This window comes from Pristiophorus japonicus, chromosome 4 (genome assembly GCF_044704955.1).
Source record: "Pristiophorus japonicus isolate sPriJap1 chromosome 4, sPriJap1.hap1, whole genome shotgun sequence".
NCBI classification, from domain to species: domain Eukaryota; kingdom Metazoa; phylum Chordata; class Chondrichthyes; family Pristiophoridae; genus Pristiophorus; species Pristiophorus japonicus.
This window is the reverse complement of record NC_091980.1, coordinates 268,853,322-268,872,729: the sequence shown is the minus strand read 5'-3', so window position 1 is coordinate 268,872,729 and position 19,408 is coordinate 268,853,322. Positions and strand designations below refer to the sequence as shown.

General features: G+C 45.3%; 1 protein-coding gene across 1 annotated transcript in view; it reads right to left on the bottom strand.

The window, feature by feature from the left end:
- LOC139262779 (uncharacterized) overlaps positions 1-14,543 on the bottom strand; it is a 28,906-nt gene extending 14,363 nt beyond the window's left edge. The window contains exons 1-2 of the mRNA XM_070877930.1: positions 14,486-14,543; positions 12,040-12,276 (exon numbers count right to left, since the gene is read on the bottom strand). Coding sequence (XP_070734031.1) covers positions 12,040-12,276; positions 14,486-14,543 — 295 coding nt within the window. The remainder of the gene's footprint in view (positions 1-12,039; positions 12,277-14,485) is intronic.
- Between the last annotated feature and the right edge of the window lie 4,865 nt (positions 14,544-19,408).

Sequence of the window (19,408 nt, the reverse complement as noted above, 5' to 3'; positions counted from 1 at the left end):
TGTGGTGGAGGAGCGGCAAAAGATCGTGGCAGAGGTACAGCAAATGAGGGTACGGGGCCCAGAAGAGCCGAGGGCCCAGGGGCAGCACGGGCCAGCTCACACTGCGATATGTGTGCACACTAGGTCCGTGCAGCAGAGCTGGTCTCCAGTCGTCCTGGTTAACCCTTGCCACTAGATAAAGGCCTAGCTCTGTCAAGCCCATGTGGTGGCTGATGTGCAACGGTCACCACACATTAAAAAAATCTACACATAGGCATCTTCCACCCCTTCAATTGGAGTTCAGGACTGGAATATCGGGTCCTTCGTTGAAACATCTGTGAAACCATGTGGAAGCAAATCATCCTCGTTTAAGGGACCGCCTATGATATATGACTTGAAAGGCAGGAAAAATACAACTGTTCCCAAGATTGAGAAGGAAACAGAATATGCAATATTAACAATATAGCCCCAATTTTAACCTGAAGTGGACAGGGTGTAAGGTAACCCACAGATTTTTCGACGTGAGACTCGGGCCACTTTAACTCCCAGGCCTTATTTAAATTTAATAAAGCAAAATACTATGGAAGCTGGAATCTGAAATAAAAACAGAAAATGCTGGAAATCTCAACAGGTCAGCCAACATCTGTGGAGATCATTTAAATTATTTAAATTTGTTTGCAATGTCTCCTGTTCAAAGTGGGGCTCCAAAGAGTTGGCGGAGGTGGGAGTAAAAGGGAAGGCCAGGTCTGGGGAGGCCTGAGAATTAGTATGGGGCCAGGAGGAACAGGAATTTGAATATATATATATTTAACGTGGCCTCTTCTGACCATTCCGTGCGGGCCACCCAATGTTTGCTCTTTAATAAACTGTTACAGCACCATTGATATCATCATGTCGTGACTTTCACATTTTAACTAGGCCCCTGCCTGACTGTGGTGGGCGGCCCCAATGCTGCTGGAATGCCAACAGTTAAATTGGTTGTTTGGGGGTGAGGGAAGCGGGGGGGGGGGGGGGTGGAATTTGCAGGTAAACTGCGGCTTCTGCCCAGCCACCAATTTAGCTAGGGAAGGCAAAGCCATGATGACAGCCTTGAGGGCACTGGCAACCATAGCCATGAGGACATCCCTAGAGGCCATTGGGAGCGCAAGCCACGATGACACCTTAGAGGCAATTACATATGTTGGTACCATGTCCGATGAGGAAGAGGAAGAGGGGGACACTGCTGGCAGCACCGTGCCACTGCTTCCTACACTTGCACGCGCCAGCTCAGATACTGGGAGTAGGCGGTCGGGTCAGTTAGATGTAGCAGAGGAGTCTGCACTGGGTGATGCACCAGGGCCTATTGGGCTGCAGCATGTTGAAGGGCCAAGTCAACCTCGGATGCCATCTCTCCAGGGGGCGAGGTCACATGCGAGTTCTGAAGAGGACTCAGACAAGCCCATCGATGTTGGGGCTTAGGAAAGAAGGGTGGAGGCCATGCATTCCCAGATATGGGGGCAATAGCAAGGAATATTGATCTGCCAAACCTGCCCCTCTTTAACTATCCAAATATTGATCAGGACAAATTTAGTGTGAAGGGTATAGAGGGTGCGGAATTCTTGAAATGCATTCAAGAGAACTTTTTTAGTCAGTATGTAGCAAGCCCAACACGAGAGGGGGCAGTCTTGGATTTAGTTTTGGGGAATGAAGCTGGGCAGGTTGAAGGGGTATTAGTGGGACAGCACTTGGGTGCCAGTGACCATAATTCAGTCAGAATCAAGTTGGTTATGGATAAGGACAAGAATAGGCCTAGAATAAAAGTTTTGAATTGGGGAAAAACTAATTTTGCTAAGTTAAGGAGTGATTTGGCCATGGTGGACTGGAAACAGCTACTTGTGGGTAAATCAATGTTGGATCAATGGGAGGCATTTAAGGAGGAGATCTGGAAGGTTCAGGCCAAACATGTGCCCTTAAAGAATAAGGCTGGGAAAAATAATTCTAGAGCCCCCTGGATGTCTAGGGACTTACAGGGGAGGATTAAGAAAAAAAGGGACCCTTAAGTCATATATCAACGGCTAAATACTTTAGAATCTTTAGAGGAATATAGAAAGTTAAGAGGCAAAATTAAAAAGGATATTAGGAATGCTAAGAGAGAGCACGAGAAATTCTTGGTCAGTAAAATTAAAGAAAATCCTAAGATGTTCTATAAATGTATTAAGAGTAAGAGGGTAACTAAAGAAAGGGTAGAGCCTATTAGAGACTATGAGGGTAATCTTTGTATGGAGGCAGAAAATGTTGGGAGGGTTCTTAACGAATACTTTGCATCTGTTTTCACAAAGGAAAGGGGCAATGCAGATACTGCTATCGCGGAGGAATGTGATACTCTGGATGAAATAAATATAGTGAGAGAGGAAGTATTAAGGGGTTTAGCAGCTTTGAAAGTAGATAAGTTCCCAGGTCCGATGAAATGCATCCCAGTAAAAGAGGTAGGAAGGAGAAACGCAAGAGTGGAGGGCAAAGAAAACAAGGGCAAAAATTAAAAAGGGCCACATTACAACAGAATTCTAAGAGGACAAAGAGTAAAAAAACAAGCCTAAAGGCTCGGAGTCTCAATGCAAGGAGCATTCGTAATAAGGTGGATGAATTAACTGCACAGATAGCTGTTAACGGATATGATATAATTGGGATTACGGAGACATGGCTCCAAGGTAACCAGGGCTGGGAACTCAATATCCAGGGGTATTCAATATTCAGGAAGGATAGACAGGAAGGAAAAGGAGGTGGGATAGTGTTACTGGTTAAAGTGGAGATTAACGCAATAATAAGGAAGGACATTAGCGTGGATGATGTGGAATCTATATGGGTAGAGCTGCGAAACACCAAAGGGCAGAAAACGTTAGTGGGAGTTGTGTACAGACCACCAAACAGTGGTAGGGATGTTGGGGATGGCATCAAACAGGAAATTAGGGACATGTGCAATAAGGGTACAGCAGTTATCATGGGTAACTTTAATCGACATATTGATTGGGCTAACCAAACTGGTAGCAATACTTTGGAGGAGGATTTCCTGGAGTGTATAAGGGATGGTTTTCTGGACCAATATGTCGAGGAACCAACTAGAGAGCAAGTCATCCTAGACTGGGTCTTGTGTAAGGAGAGAGGATTAATTAGCAATCTGGTCGTGCGAGGCCCCTTGGGGAAGAGTAACCATAATATGGTAGAATTCTTCATTAAGATGGAGAGTGACACAGTTAATTCAGAGAGTAGGGTCCTGAACGTAAAGAAAGGAAACTTCGACGGTATGAGACGTGAATTGGCTAGGATAGACTGGTGAATGATACTTAAAGGGTTGACGGTGGATAGGCAATGGCAGACATTTAAAGATCACATGGATGAACTACAACAATTGTACATCCTTGTGTGGCGTAAAAATAAAAAAGGAAGGTGGCACAGCCGTGGCTAACAAGGGAAATTAGGGAAAGTGTTAAATCCAAGGAAGAGGCATATAATTGGCCAGAAAAAACAGCAAACCTGAGGACTGGGGGAAATTTAGAATTCAGCAGATGAGGACGAAGGGTTTAATTAGGAGGGGGAAAATAGAGTATGAGAGTAAGCTTGCAGGGAACATAAAAACTAACTGCAAAAGCTTCCATAGATGTGTGAAGAGAAAAAGATTAGTGAAGACTAATGTAGGTCCCTTGCAGTCAGAATCAGGTAAATTCATAATGGGGAACAAGGAAATGGCAGATCAATTGAATAAATACTTTGGTTCTGTCTTCACTAAGGAAGACACGAATAACCTCCTGAAAATACAAGAGGACCGAGGGTCAAGCGAGAAGGGCGAACTGAGGGAAATGCTTATTAGTCAGGAAATGGTGTTAGGGAAATTGAAGAGACTGAAGGCCGATAAATCCCCAGGACCTGATAGTCTGCATCCCAGAGTACTTAAGGAAGTGGCACTAGAAATAGTAGATGCATTGGTAGTCATTTTCCAACATTCCATGGATTCAGGATCAGTTCCTATGGATTGGAGGGTAGCTAATGTAACCCCACTTTTTTAAAAATGGAGGGAGAGAGAAAACAGGGAATTACAGACCGGTTAGCCTGACATTGGTGGTGGGGAAAATGCAGGAATCAATTATTAAAGATGTAATAGCAGTGCATTTGGAAAGCAGTGACAGGATCGGTCCAAGTCAGCATGGATTTATGAAAGGGAAATCATGCTCGACAAATCTTCCAAATTTTTTGAGGATGTAACTAGTAGAGTGGATAAGGGAGAACCAGTGGATGTGGTGTATTTGGACTTTCAAAAGGCTTTTGACAAGGTCCCACACAAGAGATTAGTGTACAAAATTAAAGCACATGGTATTAGGGGTAATGTATTGACATGGATAGAGAACTGGTTGGCAGACAGGAAGCAAAGAGTGGGAATAAACGGACCCTTTTCAGAATGATAGACAGTGACTAGTGGGGTGCCGCAGGGTTCAGTACTGGTACCCCAGCTATTTACAATATACATTAATGATTTAGACGAAGGAATTGAATGTAATATCTCCAAGTTTGCAGATGACACTAAGCTGGGTGGCAGGGCGAGCTGCGAGGACGATGCTAAGAAGTTGCAGGGGGACTTGGACAGGTTAGGTGAATGGGAAAATGCATGGCAGATGTAGGATAATGTGGATAAATGTGAGGTTATCCACTTTGGTGGCAAAAACAGGAAGGCAGATTATTATCTGAATGGTGACAGATTAATAAAAGGAGAGATTCAACGAGTCTTGGGTGTCATGGTACATCAGTCATTGAAGGTAGGTGTCATGTATTCAACTGTCATTGTAACCTATGTCTAAACTGACCTAAGTTGTACACCATGAGAACATTGACCACTAGGTGGTGAACTTGTGGGAGACACTCCTGAACTGGACTATCAGGTATAAAAGGGGAAGCTCCACCCACCTCCATCACTTCAGTGTTGGTTAATAAAGGTTACTGGTCACAGAGTGACCTTCTCTCAAGTATGGGCCTCGTGTGCATTTATACTGTATAGTAAGGACATATTATTGGCGACGAGAAACTGGGATTTAAACCACGCGAGCATGGCCACTAGCAGCACAGACAAGAGGTACTGTGTTGGTGATGATTGGGATGATTTTATTGAGAGACTACAGCAAAATTTCGTCACTAAGTAATGGCTGGGACAGGATTCGGCCGACAAACGCAGGGCTCATCTCCTGATGATTTGTGGATCCAGGACGTACTCCCTGATGAAGGACCTTCTAGCACCAGAGAAGCCGGTGGACAAGACATTTGAAGAGCTCAGTAAGTTGATCGGGGAATACTTTAAACCGGCGAACAGCATGCACATGGTGAGACACGGGTTTTACTCGTACCGGCGGCGAGAAGGGAAAAGCGTTCCAGACTTTGTGGCAAACCTCCGGCGAATGGCGAGCCTATGTAATTTCCCAGATGCATGCAGAGCGGAGATGCTGCGAGACTTTTTTATTGAGGGCATCGGGCACGCTGGGGTTTTCAGGGAATTGATTGAGACCAAAGACTTGACCCTGGAAACGGCGGCTTTGATGGCCCAGACATTTATCTCGGGAGAAAGAGACCAGAATGATGTTTGACAAAAATCTTGGTTTAAATGCAGCAAATGGACAGGGAGTCAACATTGTTAACACGGCACACAGTTCTCCAGGCAGACAGGGGCAATCGGACATGCCCGAGCATGTAGTCGAACCCAAAGGGGGAATTCAACAGAGACAATGGCTAGCTGACCGGCAATTCATGCCATCGCAAGGGACAATGCGGCCAGTAATGGGGCCATCAACCCCTGTCAATGGTGCGCTTAAGGACAGTTACAGAGACAGTCAGAGATGATCGACTGGTAATGGACCTTTTGTTTCCAACAACGGCTCATGTTGGAGGTGTGGAGGCAAACACCCAGCCAGGGCTTGCAGGTATCAGCAATATACCTGCAGAAACTGCAACGTCAACGGTCACTTGGCGCGTATGTGCAGGAAGCCTGCAGCCAGGTTGATGTACGAGGAGGACGGGCCCAATGTAAGCCCTACGAGGCCAAATGGACACTGGGGGAAATCGCTGGAAGCTGAAGTTCAGCGAGTTCACGTGGAGCACATATACAGTTCATACACCAGGACGTCACCGATAATGATGAAAGTGCTCCTCAATGGCATCCCAGTATCAATGGAGCTAGACACAGCCCCTGATGAGTATCAAACAGTTCGACAAGTTGTGGGCATCCAAGACCAGGAGGCCAAAATTATTGCCAATTGACGCACAGCTACAGATATATACAAAGGAGATCATTCCGGTGCTTGGCAGCGCCACGGTAGTCGTGACCCACAAAGATTCGGAGAACAGGTTGGCACTCTGTTTTGTCCCGGGGGACGATCCCGCACTACTGGGGAGGAGTTGGCTGGCTGTCATGAACTGGAAATGGGGCGATGTCAATGCAATTTCTTCTGTGGAGCAAATATCATGCTCACAGGTCCTGGACAAATTTGACTCACTATTTCAATCCGGCATTGACACTTTCATGGGGACCAAGGTAGTGATTCACATAAACCCGGACGCCAGGCCAGTACACCACAAGGCCAGAGCAGTGCCGTACGTGATGCGGGAAAAGATAGAAGGCGAATTGGACCGACTGCTGAGGGAAGGCATCATCTCGCCAGTCGAATTCAGTGATTGGGCGAGCCCAATTGTACCGGTGCTCAAGGCGGATGGGTCGGTCAGGATATGTGGTGATTACAAGGCCACCATCAATCGGGTGTCACTCCAAGACCAGTACCCGCTACCGAGAGCGGAGGATCTTTTTGCGACGCTATCCGGTGGCAAACTTTTTTCAAAATTGGACCTGACCTCAGCTTACATAACCCAGGAGCTGGTGAGTGAGTCGAAGAAGCTGACCACCATCACAACACACAAGGGGTTGTTTGAGTACAACAGATGTCCGTTTGGGATTCGCTCGGCCGCCGCGATCTTGCAATGAAATATGGAAAGCCTCCTCAAGTCGATTCCAAGGACAGTGGTTTTTCAAGACGACATCCTCATCACGGGTTGTGATACTGAAGAACACCTCCGCAAACTGGAGGAGGTGCTACGCAGACTAGACCGGGTAGGTCTGCGACTGAAAAAGGCGAAGTGCGTCTTCCTAGCTCCAGAGGTAGAATACCTGGGGATGAGGGTAGCAGCAGACGGGATCAGAGCTACTGCGTCCAAAACAGAAGCGATCCAGAGAGCACCCAGACCCGGTAACACGACGGAGCTGCGTTCATTCCTGGGGCTCCTGAACTGTTTTGGTAACTTTCTTCCCAAATTGAGCACGCTGTTAGAGCCGCTACATGTGCTCCTACGCAAAGGTCATGAATGGGTCTGGGGGAAAGCCAGGAAAGGGCTTTTGATAGAGCACGAAATTTGTTATGCTCCAACAATCTGTTAACGCTATATGACCCATTAAGAAACTTGTTTTAACGTGCGACGCGTCGTCCTATGGGGTCGGGTGTGTGTTGCAGCATGTTAATGCCAAGGGTCAGTTACAGTCGGTAGCTTATGCCTCCAGAAGTCTGTCCCAGGCAGAACGGGGCTACGGGATGGTAGAAAAGGAAGCGCTTGCATGTGTATATGATGTAAAAAAACTGCACCAGTACCTGTTTGGCAGGAAATTTGAGCTGGAGACAGATCGCAAACCCCTAATGTCCCTTTTGGCCGACAACAAGGCCACAACTGCAAATGCATCGGCCCGCATACTGACATGGGCATTCACGTTAGCCACCTATGACTGTACAATTTGGCACAGACCGGGCACTGAAAACTGCGCTAATGCATTCAGCAAGCTCCCACTAGCCACCACCGAGGGGGCAACCGAGCATGCTGCTGAGATGGTCATGGCTGTTGAAGCTTTCGAAAGTGAAGGCTCACCTGTGACAGCCTGTCAGATTAAAGTCTGGACAAATAGAGACCCGCTACTGTCTTTAGTCAAGAAATGTGTCCTGAATGGGGACTGGGCAGCCACGTACGGGGCATGCCCTGAGGCATTCGAACCATTTCACAGGCGCAAGGATGAACTCTCGATTCAGGCCGATTGCCTACTATGGGGAAACTGAGTAGTCATGCCCCAGATTGGCAGAGAGATGTTCATCAGAGAACTCCACAATGAGCACCCGAGCATTGTCATGATGAAGGCAATTGCCAGGTCAGACGTTTGGTGGCCAGGGATAGATGCAGACCTGGAACTTTGTGTTCGCAGGTGCAACACGTGTGCCCAGCTGGGCAATGCACCCAGGGAATCCCCCGTTAGCCCCTGGTCCTGGCCCGCCAAGCCATGGTCACACATCCATGTGGACTACGTAGGTCCTTTCATGGAAAAAATGTTTTTGGTTGTAGTAGACGCCTACTCCAAATGGATCGAGTGTGACATTCTCAATTCAAGCACATCCTCTGCCACGGTAGAAAGTCTACGGGCAATGTTCGCCGCCAATGGTCTACCGGACGTCTTGGTCAGCTACAATGGTCTGTGCTTTACAAGCATTGAATTCCAGGACTTCATGGCAGGAAATGGTATCAACCATGTCAGAATGGCACTGTTCAAGCCGTCCTCAAACGGCCAGGCGGAACGAGCAGTGCAGATAATCAAACAGGGGATGCTCAGAATCCAAGGGGGTTCCCTACAAAGCCGCTTATCACGCCTCCTGTTGGCCAATAGATCCCGACCACACTCCCTTACAGGGGCCCCACCCGCAGAGCTGCTAATGAAAAGGAAGCTCAAAACCAGGTTATCCCTTATACACCCCACCATGAAAGAAATTATTGAGAGCAGGCACCAGTCACAATGTGACTACTATGACGGGAATGCGAGGACGCGATGTATTGATGTCAATGACCCAGTCTTTGTCCACAACTATGCTGCAGGACCTAAATAGCTCACAGGCACTGTGATTGCCAAAGAGGGGAATAGGATTCTGGTAGTTAAACTTACCAATGGACAAATCTGCCGCAAATACGTGGATCAAACAAAAAGGAGGTTCAGCAACCCCACAGAAGAAGCAGAGGAAGAACACGATGTAGAGTTCACTCCTCCACAGGTGGCCGACCACCGGAACCAAGCGGAGGAGAGCCCAGTCACTGTGGGCAGTCCAGACAGGCCTGAGGCACCGCAAACAGCAGACACTCAGGCCAGTGCCCAACAACTGGAGCCCCAACTCAGGTGCTCTACAAGGGAGCGTAAACCACCAGAGAGGCTTAATCTGTGATCCCAATAAGACTTTGGGGGGGCGGTGATGTCATGTATTCAACTATCATTGTAACCTATGTATAAACTGACCTAAGTTGTACACCGTGTGAACATTGACCACTAGGTGGTGAACTTGTGGGAGACACTCCTAACCTGGACTTTCAGGTATAAAAGGGGAAGCTCAACCCACCTTCATCACTCCAGTGCTGGTTAATAAAGGTTACTGGTCACAGAGTGACCTTCTCTCAAGTATGGGCCTCGTGTGCATTTATACTGTATAGTAAGGACATATTAGTCGGCATGCAGGTACAGCAGGCAATAAAGAAAGCAAATGGAATGCTGGCCTTCATAGCGAGGGGATTTGAGTACAGGAGCAGGGAGGTCTTACTGCAGTTGTACAGGGCCTTGGTGAGACCCCACCTTGAGTATTGTGTGCAGTTTTGGTCTCCTAATCTGAAGAAGGACGTGCTTGCTATTGAGGGAGTGCAGCGATGGTTCACTAGACTGATTCCCGGGATGGCAGGACTGACATATGAAGAAAGACTGGATCGTCTAGGCTTATACTCACTGGAATTTGAAACAATGAGGGGGGATCTCAAAGAAACGTATAAAATTCTGATGGGACTGGACAGGTTAGATGCAGGAAGAATGTTCCCGATGTTGGGGACGTCCAGAACCAGGGGACACAGTCTAACGATAAGGAGTAAGCCATATAGGACCGAGATAAGGAGAAACTTTTTCACCCAGAAAGTTGTGAACCTGTGGAATTCTCTGTCACAGAAAGTTGTGGAGTCCAGTTTGTTCGACGTATTCAAAAGAGAGTTAGATGTGGCCCTTACAGCTAAAGGGATCAGGGGGTATGGAGAGAGGCCAGGGATGGGGTACTGAGGTTGTATAATCAGCCATGATCATATTGAATGGCGGTGCAGGCTCGAAGGGCCAAATGGCCTGCTCCTGCACCTATTTTCTATGTTTCTATGAAATAGCAGAGGCCATGACCATCATTTTCCAGTCCTCTTTGGATCTGGGCATGGTGCCGGAGGATTGGAGGACTGCTAATGTAGTACCCTTGTTTAAGAAGGGAGAAGGGGATAGGCCGAGTAATTACTGAGCTGTCAGCCTAGCCTCAGTGGTAAGAACATTTTTGGAAAAAATCCTGAAAGACAGGATAAATTGCATTTGGAAAGTCAAGGATTAATTAGGGACAGTCAGCACAGATTTGTTAAGGGAAGATCGTGTCTGACTAACCTGATTGAATTTTTTGAGGAAGTAATCAAGAGGCTCAATGAGGGTAGTGCGTACGATGTAGTATATATGGACTCTAGCAAAGCTTTTGATAAGGTCCCACATGGTAGACTGGTCATGAAGGCTAAAGTCCGTGCAATACAGGGCAAAGTGTCAAGTTGGATCCAAAATTGGCTTGGAGGTAGGAAGCAAAGAGTAATGATTGATGGATGTTTTTGTGACTGGAAGGATGTTTCCAGTGGGGTTCCATAGGGCTCAGTACTGGGTCCCTTGTTTTTTGTAGTATATATCAATGATTTAGATTTGAATATAGGGAATATGATTAAGAAGTTTGCAGATGACACTAAAATTGGCTGTGTGGTTGATAATGAAGAGGAAAGTCATGGGCTGCAGGAGGGTATCAATCTACTGGTCAGGTGGGCAGCACAGTGGCAAATGGAATTTAATTCAGAGAAGTGTGAGATGATGCACTTTGGGAGGGCTAATAAGGAAAGCGTATACACATTAAGCGGTAGGCTACTTAATAGTGTAAATGAACAAAGGGATCTTGGAGTACTTATCCACAGATCCTGAAAGTAGCAGGCCAGGTGGATAAGGTGGTTAAGAAGCCATACGGAATGTTTGCCTTTACTGGCCGAGGCATAGAATATAAGAGCAGGGAGGTTATGCTTAAATTGTATAATATTTTGGTTAGGCCACAGCTGGAGTATTGCGTGCAGTTCAGGTTGCCGTATTATAGGAAGGACGTGATTGCCCTAGAGAGGGTGCAGAGGAGATTTACTAGGATGCTGCCTGGAATGGAGAATCTTAGCTATGAGGACAGATTGGATAGGCTGGGTTTGTTCTCATTGGAACAGAGGAGGTTGAGAGGAGACCTCATTGAGGTGTACAAAATATTGAGGGACCTGGACATAGTGGATAGAAAGGGTCTATTCCCATTGGTGGAGGGGTCTATTACGAGGGGGCATAGTTTTAAGGTGGTTGATGGAAGGTTTAGAGGGGATTTGAAGGAGGGGCTTCTTTATGCAGAGGGTTGTGGGGATCTAGAACTCGCTGCCTGGAAGAATGGTGGATGCAGAAACCCTCACCACTTTTAAGAGATGGTTGGATGGGCACTTAAAGTGCAGTAACCTGCAGGGTTACAGACTCAGAGCTGATTAGACTGGATGACCTTTTGTTGGACGGAGCAGATATAATGGTAAGTACTGCAGGGAATAGAATACGGCCAGGGTGATCTCCTGGACTAGTTTCGATCACCTGGATGGGTCGGAGAGGAATTTTCCTAGATTTTTTCTCCCTAAATTAGCCTGGGTTTTTATCTGGTTTTTGCCTCTCCAAGGAGATCACATGGCTCCGGTTGGGGTGGAGTGTAGAATGTTTTAGTATAAGGGGTGTCGCAGTTGTGGTAAGGCGGACTGGTTGGGCTGGGTGCTCGTTGCCTTTCCGACATTGTTCAAAGATTCTTATGTAATCTTTTGGGCTGCTGACCAAGGGCCGTGCGGCTCTTTGTCAACTGGCACGGACACGATGGGCCGAAATGGCCTCCTTCTGCACTGTAAATTTCTATGTTTCTACCTACCTACCTTGGCCCAGGTGTTTCCAGACTCGGGCGTCAGGAAGACGTTCTGAAGTCCGGAAATACACAGAATCTGGAACAGCCTCAGTCCCGAGGTTTCCGGATTTTCGAAGCTGTACCTGTACTTTCCTTAAACTAGTTCTGCACTGTTGCAGTGCTTTGTCCCCGTTAATGTTCTCCTCATTTATGCTCAGCACCACCACCCCCGTCGGTTCTTGCTGTAGGTGTCTGGAGTTTGTCAACCCTCCAGAATTATTAAGAGAAGAATAGAATATGAAAAGTATAAAACTAGGGACTATGGATAGTCAATAATAAATCCAATAAGGAATTCAGGAGAAACTTCTTTACCCAGAGTGGTGAGAATATTGCTACCACATGGAGTGGTTGAGGCAAATAGCTTCGATCATTTTAAGGGGAAGCTAAATCAGTACAAGAGGGAGAAAGGAATAGAAGGATATGCTGATAGGGTTAGATGAAGTAGGGCGGGAGGAGGCTCATGTGGATCATAAACACTGGCATAGACCGGTTGGGATGAATGGCCTGTTACTTTGCTGTAAATTCTATGTAAAGGGTCTTGTTTATAACCCTCAGCCCTGCACCTTGTTAACTTTGAAAAGCAGTGCCCTGGTGCTTGTCAATTGAGTAGCACTGTTAATACTGCTGGGGATTTATAACGGTATTTAAAATGTTAGTTGTCACATATTCATGCTATGTTCAAAATGAGGAAAATCTTTTTCAGGTAGCGAGTGGTTAGGATCTGGAATTCACTGGCTGAAAGGGTGATGGAGGCAGGGTTTTCAAAAAGGAATTGGATAAGTACCTGAAGGAAAAATATTTGCAGGGCTACGGGGAAAGGGTGGGGGAGTGGGACTAGCTGAAGTGCTCTTGCAAAGAGCCGGCACGGGCTCGACAGGCCGAATGGCCTCCTCTGTGCTGTAACCATTCTATGATTCCATTCCATTCTAAGTGTGTGACAGTGCTAACTATATGCAATATCAGCAACATATCTATGATGATGATGCTCTTGATGAGTCAGAGGATATGCTAAACTGTGATGCTTACAGCAAATGCTTGCTGTATACAAGACTTTGATATGTTATAGATATAATGCAGAAGATTGATGGAAGGTAAGTTCCACCAAGCTATAATCTAAAATTTGAAGTACTATTGATATTAATAACTGCAGCATTGCTTTTGCCTGATGCCTTAGTCAAATGGTATTCTTGAAATGCATTGCTTGTATTATCTACCCAAATATTATAAAGTTTAGTAATGAACAGTAGATTCAACATTTTTAATTTAGTCCGCTGTCAACTCGAAAAAAATAACTGTATCTTGTAACTGGATGGCTTATGATGTTTTCAGCTCTCTGACATTGAAACAAACACTGACACACTTTCTTCAAGCCTCTTGCAATGCAACAGAAGAAGCTACAGCTCCACTTTTAGCTCATTTTATTTATTGATATTCTTAGCTTCACTATCATCCCGATTTCAATTTAATCCCTAAATCCCCTCCACTACTAAAGCTGTCTCATTCTTTTAATGCCAAACATTTATTTTCCCCTCAACAACTGTAACTGTTTCTAATGCACTAAGACTATCCAAAACGTAGGAATATAGGAATTGCTAGACAAAAAAAGACCAAGGTCCATCTAATTTGCCTTTGACCACCTTGGTAGTCAAATGATACAATAATAGAGTTGTTGGCTAATCATAGTGTGATATATTCACAGAGCACAGCACACACAGCTTTCTGTAATAGCAGACAGCATCTCAGAAGTTCCGGAAGCTTCTGGTCAGCTGACTCATTTACTCACCTTTAGTTGCAGTAACACAATACTTCCACATCCACAGTGTGGAGCTACAACATTACAAACTTACAGACATTACACATAGCAATCAATCTCTATTAATATGTCTATAACTGACGCAGAAATGACATGAGGTGAGGAAAACTCCAGATAGAGAAGTTTGGGTACCATTATCATAGACAGTCCCTCAGAATCAAGGAAGACTTGCTGCCACTCTTAAAATGAATCCTTAGGTGGCTGAACAGTCAATACGTGAGTCACAGTCCCTGTCACAGGTGGGACAGATAGTCGTTGAGGGAAAGGGTGGGTGGGACAGGTTTGCTGCATGCTCTTTTCGCTGCCTGCGCTTGATTTCTGCATGCTCTCGGCGATGAGACTCGAGATGCTCAGCGCCCTCCCGAATACACTTCCTCCACTTAGGGTGATCTTTGGCCAGGGATTCCCAGGTCTCGGTGGGGATGTTGCACTTTTTCAGGGAAAAAAAGTGGGTACCATAGGTCCAAAGTCACCTGCTCCTCCCAAGCAAGCTACACTTACAATATGTCATGTCTCAAATTAGTCATATACTGTATCTCAAAATATTATGTGCAGAAAGACATCTAACTTATTTGTATTTGAATGATGAATCAAATCTATTTACTTCCACCATCTCCCATGGAAGTCTGTTGCAGATCCACAGATTGGTTTTGAAACACCATGTTAATCACAGGCTATCCCATCTGGTTTTACTGTTCTAGGCAAAGCGAAACAGCTCATCATAGTTTATATTATATAGTCCTTTTAGAATCTTATAAACAGCAATCATATCACTTCTCAACCTTCTCTTTTCCAGTGACAATATGCCCAGTTTACATGATCGCCCATTATAATCTAAACCCTCCATCCCTTCAAGCACTCTGGTTGTTCTCTTCTGTATCATTTCAGTAGCTGCAATATCCTTTTTGAACTACGGTGATCAGAACTGTACACGTGATTCCAGATGCGGTCACCCCAATGATTTATAAAGTGGCAGGATTATTCCACTATTTTGGCTCAATGTTGATCTTTTAATACAACCAACATCTGATATGCTTATTCACTGCCACTGAGCATTGTTGCGATAACTTCAATTTATTGTCAACCAGGACCCCTCAGATCTCTTTCATTTTCCATACACATTATTTTTTTTTCCATTTAAGTAATAATCCCTGCCTGGATTTTTTTTGTCCCCATGGGAAGTGCTTTGCATTTATCTACATTGCATTTTGAGTGTTGTTGCAGCTGCACCCATCCTTACTTGGCCTTGTAAACAGTTGGAAGGTGAATCACTTGGCATAGAGCATCTTTCCTGACCTTGCTAAACTCCTTCAATCAATGCAAATCACAAAAGCCCATCTATTTTCCCTTCCAGTTGAGAGTTTCTCAAATAAATGGATTGGACCACAGTGTAAGTTGTGTGGGTGCAACCAGAAATGTCATTATGTGAGTAATGAGAGGTTTAGGAGAAATTTCTTTACGCAGCTGTTAAATTGTAGACCATTGCATCTTTTAGGGTAAAATTTAATTATCATGCTATGGGGAAAAGGTGGTGTAGCAGAATTAGTTTTGGATTGCTCTGGCAAAGAGTCGGCACAGAGACGAGGGCCGAACGGTCTCCTTGTGTGTTCTATGTTTGTATAGAACAGATTCTTTTGGTGCTTGAAATTGTTAACAATGTATCTCAATTTAGTGAGATCATAGTGAAGTCGTGAAACCCAGAAGAACAGGTTTCTCAAATGTCCTGCAGTTTTTAACTGCAGGGTTCTCAGAATTTTTTTTCTGTCGGGTTCCTGCCCACAGGCAGCCTGATTAACTGGCTGGAGGACTTTAGGGCAGGAAGCCTGCTTCTCAAGGCTGAAATTTACAAAAGCAGGTAGGTGCATTAGGGGAGGGATAAAGATCATGGGGCGGGGGATGGGGTCTGGATCACAGAGTTTGTCCGGATCGTGTGTGGGGGGAAGGTTTGAATCGTGGGTGAGGGTCGGTTGGTGGTCCCAGGGGGAGGGCGGGGGCAGCCCGATGGCACTCGGGGGGAGGTGGGGGGGGGGGGGGCGGTTTACTGGGTAGCTGGCTGGATCTGGAAGAAACGCTCCGCTCCTCCTGGCCCACAAGCAGTGCTGTAAAGGCACTTACCTTATGGATTCAGCTCTTCTTGACTCCTTGAACCTGCTCGGTTTCCTGAGGCCTGGAAACCGGGTTGCAATGGGTTAAAAATAGAAAGAATGTTAAAATGAAGGCAGGCAGCCTCATTACAATATTTAAATAACCAACCCGCTTCCTGTGATAAGATTAGTCATCCTTGCCCCGCCTCCGCTAAAACTGGAAGTGGGTGGGCTCGGGGCACGCTGGATTCATGTTTCAAATTCTTTGCATTTTAACCTATGACACGACACTAACCCACCCATTTTTGGGAGTTAAGATTCAGCCCAATGTTTTCAATTAAACTTGCAAAATTTTTGAAAGACACCCTTGCAAGAAGAAAAAAAAAATATTGTACCCAGTATTAAGTATACAAAGATGCAAGGATTTGCTTCATTTACAACAACTCGGGTAAAAAGGTCACTGAAACTACAAGTTCTACTGCATAGAGAAATCAGGCACGGCCTGTCACTTTCCATTCCATTAAGTTATAGTATAAGCCAATCATGTTAGACACACTGCAAACCTCAAAAAGACACTGCTGTATTGCATGTTGGTGCCATCTCAAAAAACACCATTAATATTTCATTACTTTTATGCAAATAGCATTTTTATCGACATTGATGCTTATTGGATGAGGCATAAACAAAAATTATGTTTATTTTATGTCAAATAAATAAATTATTGGTGATTTTTATGTGAACATTATTGGCAATGAATTATTGGTAAGTTACAAATGCCAAAATTAAAATTAAAGTGGAGAATTCAAAAATTTCGACCAAATGATTTTAAAAAAGTGATTTAAAAAAAAAGTATTTGTGTATCATGATATTTCAGAATCATTGTTTTCACTTTCTGGTAGAATAATTTGAATCAACCAAGTATTATGCATGAAATTCTTCCAGTAACTTAAAAAAATATATTGTCCACATGAGCTTTTTTTTTAATTGAAGGTAAATAAAATCACGCACTATTAAATGAAAAATACATCTTAAAAAAAAGGCCAGAGTATCATATTAATGACAAAACAACTCATTGTGGCTGCCATTATTGAAAATGCTTTTTTAAATATATTTTTTTAGCTCATCAGGATGAAGTGATATTAGTGCTGGGGAATGGAATTTTTCCCATTTTAGACAGTCACTGTTAGCATTAAGCATTCCCAGGTCAGGGATTACAGTAATGCTGAGTAAAATTCTTCTGCTCTGCCCCCAACCTCATAACAGCACCCGCAAATGCAGCATGATTTCCCACCATCTTCCACACCAGCGATTTTGTGAACTGGTGAGATTGTCAACTGATGCCCAATTAGGGACAGTATGCATATGAGGAACTAGATTGAGACTGTCCAAACTCCTTCTACATAGGTCCCTTACATACACCCGCCAGAGGAGATTTTCACCCTGGATTTGAACCCAAGTCCCTGAGGAGAATGGCTGCCAAATAACTCTGGTTTTTTGCCTCTATCAGGAGACAGAGCAGCTGCAGAAAGGTTGAGTTTAATGGTGGGAGCGGGTTGCACCATGTGAGGCAGGACAGGCTTTATGGAGCAGCTTATCTTTTCCTGTCCTTTTTTGTACGTAACCCACTACACCGCCTAATTACCTCGCAAATTATTTTTAGGATTTTTCAGCTGACCTCCCATTGTATTGCTCACAATATTTGAGAGGACCTGACTACTGGCCAACAAGATTTCTGATGAATATTTGAAAGACCGCAAGATCACTACTAGTTAATGAGATTGCTAAAAGTGACACTAACACTTGAAAAGATCACTAGCCAGTAAGAGTCCTCAAAATGAAGTCACTCCATTTATTATTGTAAATTTAATCATTAAGGTTACAGTTATGATCATTCTAAAATAATACACAGGAGGAAAAATTGACAAAACCAATCTCAGCTAATCACAAATCATCATCATCATCATAGGCAGTCCCTCGAAATCGAGGAATACTTGTTTCCACTCCAAAAGTGGTTCTCAGGTGACTAAACAGTCCAATACGGGAATTACAGTCTCGGTCGCAGGTGGGACAGACAGTCATTGGAGGAAAGGGTGGGTTGGACTGGTTTGCCACACGCTCCTTCTGCTGTCTGCGCTTGTTTTTTGCATGCTCTCAGCGATGAGCATCGAGGGGCTCAGTGCCCTCCCGGATGCTTTTCCTCCACTTAGGGTGGTCTTTGGCCAGGGACTCCCAGATGTCGATGGGGATGTTGCACTTTATCAGGGAGCTTTGAGGGTGCCCTTGAAACATTTCCTCTGCCCACTTGTGCTTCCATCACTCTATGTAGACTATTCAATTAATGTTGTAGAACTCATGCACTGAACAGCAGTTAACTCGCTTGCTGTGTAGGAGTTCCGAGTAGAGCTTTTGCTTTGGGAGTCTTGTGTTGGGCATGCGAACAATGTGGCCCACCCAACGGAGCTGGTCGAGTGTGGTCAGTGCTTCAATGCTGGGGATGTTGGCCTGATCGAGAACACTGACATTGGTGTGTCTATCATCCCAGGGGATTTGCAAGATCTTGCGGAGACATCATTGGTGGTATTTCTCCAGCGATTTGAGGTGTCTACTGTATTTGGTCCATGTCTCTGAGCCATACAGGTGGACGGGTATCACACACTGGACAAGACCAGTCTCAGCTAATCGCAAAGCACTGTTGATGGAGGCAGTAGAAAATAACCTGGCCAAACCTGTTGTGTATCTGTAAAGCATGCACTCCCATGTTCCACCACCAGGGAGCGCATCCCCTGAAGTCCCAAAGGATCCCAGCATCCCTTGGGAGCATTGTATATAAGCCAGCCCCTAAGGCCTGTTCCTCACTCTGGAGTGTCTTAATAAAGACTGAGGTCACTGTTACTTTAGCCTCCCTGTGCACAGTCTCATCAGTGTTAGGAACACAATAACTGGCGATGAGAATACGAATCCAACGCAAAGATGCAGCAAACTGTGGGCATCCTGGAGAAGTTCTCGGAGGGTGAGGACTGGGAAGCCTATGTCGAACGGCTAGACCAGTATTTTGTAGCCAACGAGCTGAACGGAGAAGGAAGCGCTGCAAAAAGGAGAGCAGTCCTCCTCACAGTCTGCGGGGCACCGACGTCCAGTCTCATGAAGAATCTTCTGGCTCCGGTGAAATCCACGGATAAGTCATATGAGGAGCTGTGTACACTGGTTCGGGAGCATCTTAACCCGAGGGAGAGCGTGCTGATGGCGAGGCATCAGTTCTACACGTGCCAGCGATCTGAAGGTCAGGAAGTGGCGAGCTACGTCGCCGAGCTAAGGCGACTTGCAAGACAATGTGAGTTTGATGGCTACTTGGAGCAGATGCTCAGAGACTTTTTTGTACTGGGCATTGGCCACGAGACCATCCTACGAAAACTTTTGACTGAAGAGACACCGACCCTCAGTAA